The 5,498-nt window shown below is 37.5% G+C and overlaps 1 protein-coding gene across 1 annotated transcript in view; it reads right to left on the bottom strand.

Moving 5' to 3' along the window:
• The window catches only part of itpr1b (inositol 1,4,5-trisphosphate receptor, type 1b), a 157,794-nt gene that overhangs the window by 13,072 nt on the left and 139,224 nt on the right, over positions 1-5,498 (bottom strand). Inside the window, exons 58-59 of the mRNA XM_016482756.1 lie at positions 4,941-5,106; positions 3,378-3,538 (exon numbers count right to left, since the gene is read on the bottom strand). Coding sequence (XP_016338242.1) covers positions 3,378-3,538; positions 4,941-5,106 — 327 coding nt within the window. The remainder of the gene's footprint in view (positions 1-3,377; positions 3,539-4,940; positions 5,107-5,498) is intronic.

A 5,498-nucleotide genomic window follows, 5' to 3' on the forward strand; every position in this document is an offset into this window, starting at 1 on the left:
GTTTAATTTGGTTTTGTCTGTGTATGTTTTTTTTTACTCTCAAAGTCGTGGAGCCCATTGACTGCCATTATATGACTGACAGACTGCAACGGTTTGAGTTAAAAATCTTCGTTTGTGTTCTACTGAAGAAACAAAGTCACCTACATCTTGGATGCCCTGGGGGTAAGCAGATAAACATCAAATTTTCATTTTTGGGTGAACTATCCCTTTCAATGTCACCACCACTAAGCTTCTGACAACTATTTATTTAATATTTCAAATCTGCACTGTAGAAAGTTCAAGTTTGAATAGTTCACAAGAGCACAAGCACACACAATAAGGCTGTAAAAGCAGACTAGCGAGTAGACAAGTTTTTTTTTGTTCGGTGTGATAACGTTTAATCCCTCCGACAATCTCTGTAGTCCCATTTAGCCATTTTTTTCAGGACACCTAAAAAGCTTTAAAAGATCCCAAATGGGGTTTTACTGATGCATTTGATGTCGTATAATAAAATGTGAACTTATCTCAAGCTTGTGTTTACCTCAGACCTTATTTCAGGCATTTAGCCAAAAAATCCCATTGGCTTTGGGACGGTAGAACCGGAAGTTAAAAAATGCTAACTTGTTTCCAGGTATTAGGACTCATTCCTGCAGGTGCTTATGCAGGCAGGCAGTGCAACTTCAAGCCCGGTTTGTGTCATTTCCTGATCCCATTCTCCCTATCACTTCCTGTCCTTCTCTTTACTAAATAAAACATCAAAAAGTGACTTCATGTGCATTATCTAGTCAAATAATGGCTTTACCAACCTCAGCTTGATGCTCTACGCAGCATTTCTTTCTCACCTTCTCACAAACCACAAAAAGAGATCTTGCATTGCTATTGATGCATCACAAATTGCTCTAACTTTTGGTGTCAGGTCAAAGGCTTCTCATTTTTTTAGGAGACCTTAAAGAGCAACTAATCCCAAGTCAGGTCATTCCTCCCAAAACCACATGGCGAACCCTCGAAAGGCGCCAAGGAGGTTGGGACACCACACAGATCAGAAACCGTGTCAGAAACCCACCGTTGCACCATCTGCGTCAAGAGAACAACCACTTGTGCAGAAGGGGCTTTCCTGAGCACTTCTCTTTACCTAAAATTACTCAAAAGTCAATTTAACCTTAAAAGTTCCACGTCATTGCATTAAGCAAAGCATATGATGACCTATAAAAAGACAATATAGATAAAGCTGGATGTTTAAATTAACAACATAAGTGCCCTCATTTTGAAAGGCTTTTTTTTTTTCATTTAATAACCCAATTGAGCTACGAACTGGTATTCATCCAGCGATTTGTTATAGTTGTTAAAAGTGTTTTTCTGAGGAAAAAGTCCACAGTGCTTTAGCGAAGAGATCATTTTTCAGAGAAACACATGCATACAAAGGCATACGCACATATTGCAATCATGAGGGGAACTCCTGCTCCTCTGGTCAACAAACTGAAGCGAGCTGTGTGTGTGTGTGTGCTGTCACAGCTTTTCTCCAGGATTAACACATTCCGAGCCATTTTCAGAACATCTTGAGACTCCAGTCTGAAGGCAAACAGGAGCTCTGGCATCCCTGAGAGGCCTAAGGTCACCAAGTTGTGACTACATAAGTCAAAGGAGAAGGTTTGGGGTAATTTAAAGGGATTTACTGTGAGGAATCTGGTGGAAAATTCCTTAAGTACTCCACTTTCCCGAAGATAAAGTTTAAAGTAGGCCACATTCCCCAAAGCAAACTAAACTGTTCATTTCTGTCCCAGGATTGTGGACTCAACTAAAAGTAAAAAGATCTAAAAATGTTTTGAGGGGTAGTCATGCCCCATCATGGCATGGTTTAGTCCTCGTAAATACATCATTCTTTGGAAATCTGATATAAAACGGCTTCTCTGAACTCGGCTGCTCTACGGGGGAAAGAAACCCACACACAAACACTCTATCCGATGTGCTATTTGATCGTAACTCTTTGGTTCTCTCTCTGTGTGTACAAGCAGACGCTCAGTGTCAAGTTATCACAGCGTTATCAACTCTAAGAGTTCACAAAAAATCCTCAGCAGTAAACAAACACATCCACTGATCCAAAACTGTGCCATGCCATTGGCTGATTTACTATCATCATGTGACTTTGGCCCTAGGGCTTAAATTAATTTATGGTGACCTCAGTTTCCTAAAAGGCGACTGCTGTCTAGATCATTAACGACGAGGCACTTACAATGGTAGTGAATGGCATTATTTTTCTGAGAATTTAAAAGCAAAAATGTGAATGTTATAAAAGCACTTAGTCTACCGTTGGATTTTTACATGTTTTTAAAAGAAGTCTCTTCTGCTCACCAGGGCTGCATTTATTTGATCAAAAATACAGTAAAAACGGTGATATTGTGAAATAATATTACAATTTAAAACAACTGTTCTCTAATTAAATATATTTTAAAATGTAATTTATTCCTGTGATGTAAAGCTTAATTTTTAGCATCGTTACTCCAGTCTTCAGTGTCACATGATCCTTCAGAAATCATTCTAATATGCTGATTTGGTCCTCAAAACACATTTCTTATTATTATCAATTTTGAAAACCATTGAGCTGCTTAATATTTTTTGTGGAAACCACGATACATTTTATTTTTTTTGGATTCCTTAATGAATACAAAGGTCAAAATGATGAAGTCTTAATTGTCACTTGATCAATTTAATGCTTCCTTGCTAAATAAAAGTGACTTGACTGACTCATGAACAGATCACTTCTGTTAAAACATATTTGCTTAATTATTCATTAGACCTGTAAGGGTTTTCGTCACTTTTTTATGGTCATTTTAGGGATTTAGGTATTACATTGTCATGGCAACAAAACTGTAAAGTTGAAAATATCTTCTTTAAAATATCTTGTTCATGTTTTGTGGTTATTTGTTTGAAACGGTGAATATTTTCATTATTTGGATTACAGATTCACTTTCATTGTAACAGTATCTTTTAGCCTTTTTTAAACAAAAGGAGCGACAAGACGTAATGAACTTTTGCAGTAATCAAAACTATGCTGCAAATGCTGTCAAATGAGTTTAACTAGTAATGAACCCAGAATATTCCTTTAAACTGAACGAATGGTTAGCCAATGGATGCTCCACATTCCACTGTGTGATTTATACACAGCAGTAAATAGATCCGGCTCTTGTTAGAACTTTTCTCAGAAGTGGCGTAAAAAGTACAAAAAAATGAAATTCTTTGAGATACCATATCCACCTTAAATGTTAAATTCAGTTTAAAATTAAAACAAGTTTTGCTGTTGTGACTGGAAATATTGTCTTTTTATCTTACCATAACCATCTAGTAAGTTAAATTTATTTCAAACTGAAATAAAGTCTGCTGTTGCACTTCAGATCCCTTACCCGGATCATTTCGGCCACATAGCTCTCTGGCCCTGTGAACTCCGTGGAGTCTTTCACTTTCACCAGCACGATGAAGAAGAGATAATGCCACATGTTGTGCTCCACCTTAATGTGCTCCTCAAACGTCACTGTTTTGTTGTCAAACTTGTCCCTCTCCAATCCTGTAGACCAGAAACACAGTTACAACGAAATGAGATTGCAGCAGTTGTTGTAAATGGGCCTTGCCACATGTACCTGGTTTTTAAGGGTTAAAGTCAGTTAAGAAGATCAAGATTAAGAGTAATCTTGAAGTGACAAGCTGCCCAATGATCAGTTGTCCAAAAAGAAAGGTTTGTTTAGCTCAGGAACTTATTTAGCTCTATGCAGTTCGTTCAGTGAGAGGGAAACCAATCCTTTAAGACGCTGACATGATGCATAACACAATTTCTTTCTTAAAATTGGTTTGGTTTAAAAGAAAACTGTACTATCTGGAAGAGGAAGTAGAACCACAGGGAAACTGTTTGTATACAAGCATGAATGGTGCGTGTTATGAGCAAACGGAGGTTATGAATCTTGTGATGGTCACAAACAAACAGTCTAATTTGGATGTGTGATTGGTGGGCAAACACATTGAGAAACTGTCATTTGACTGCAACACGTCATCTACTCTCCAATCGCACGTTTGTACTGCTAATCTGTGTTAGTCATGGATCGTGAAATCGCCCGAGAGATGAACTGAATCCTAACAAGTCGAGAACAGCGTCCTTATATAATAGGTGTGTGCACTGTGAGATTTATGATCATTTACAGCTGATCTCACACTAACATGGTCAAACACGCCAAGTGGCAACAGGAAGCCACTCCACCACCTCCACAGTGAGTTATGACTAAGACTTCTGGTGAAGAGGGGGCGTCCTAATGTTTATGCTGGAGCTAAACAGTTTTATGCGCCTATGAAATTTATGGGACATAGGTACATGAACATCTGTTATTCACTGAAGATAACTTAATAAAACTCTGCAAACCTTTGGGAGGACTGAGTTACATCTCAAAATGACAAAGGCTCATAAATATGAATTAGGATATGTGCATGCTTTACTGTTTTTAGAAATGATTTATGTGATGCATTGCTTGCAGCAGAGTACATTTCTAAGCCAAAACAGAAATATGAACAACAAAATACCAACTAGAAATGTTGAAAATCATTTAAACAACGACTAAGCTGTTACTTTTTAACATATAATGTTCTCAAATGGCCTTGGTTTGATATCCTCTTTCTTACATCCCATGCCCCTCTCAGTCCCAGGATTTTGTAGGTCAGTGGATAAAAGCCTAGATCTGCAATGAAGCGTTAAGCATAACTTGTCCTTCTGGTGGTAAATTTTTTCGATTCGAGTATAAGGTTTTAGGTTATAATTTGCCCTAATAAAATGTTTTATTTTAATAAACGAAAATTTCAGCTGTATGTCAGGGGGTTTGGAGCAAGATTTTTGCATTTTGTTTTGCGATTCGACTGAAATGAAAGGCCATCCACAGAGAAGTAATAATTCGGGTATTTGGCGTTGAGGCCGTGTAGACACTCACCACAAATAAAGCAAGTCGTTTTCAGAACCTCATCTTTCTTCTGCTTTTCACTTCTGAGGTCAGCAAAGGTGTCAATGATGACTCCAAAAATGAGGTTGAGGACGATGATGATGACCATGAAGAAGAAGAGGAGGTCGTAGATCACACGGGCTGCAAACAGAGGCTCCTACGGAGAAAAGAGATGCAAGAGGTTTTAATATCAGTGTTGTTTCCAATTCAAGATCCTCCCAATCAACATCCAGTAATAGACCAGTGTTCCTCTAACTCTGTCCAACTACCCTTATCTTTGAGTGACCAAACTGTTTGAGAACTACAATATTTAAGGCCTGATTTTTTTTCCCCCAAAATTATTTACTAAAAGAGTGAAAAAATGATTGATTGGCTATTCCAAATGCACCAATCAGTGATCATAACAGCATTTGTAACAACAATGAAGTGTGTGATTATTCAACAGTGTTATTTTAGAATCAGTGAGATATCATAATAGCTTTTATAAAAAATGTTAATTTGTTTTTATTATTATATTTTCTGTTTTCAGAAATATATTTTTGGAGTCAT

Source organism: Sinocyclocheilus anshuiensis, unplaced genomic scaffold (assembly GCF_001515605.1).
Source record: "Sinocyclocheilus anshuiensis isolate Anshui unplaced genomic scaffold, SAMN03320099.WGS_v1.1 scaffold465, whole genome shotgun sequence".
NCBI classification, from domain to species: Eukaryota; Metazoa; Chordata; class Actinopteri; order Cypriniformes; family Cyprinidae; genus Sinocyclocheilus; species Sinocyclocheilus anshuiensis.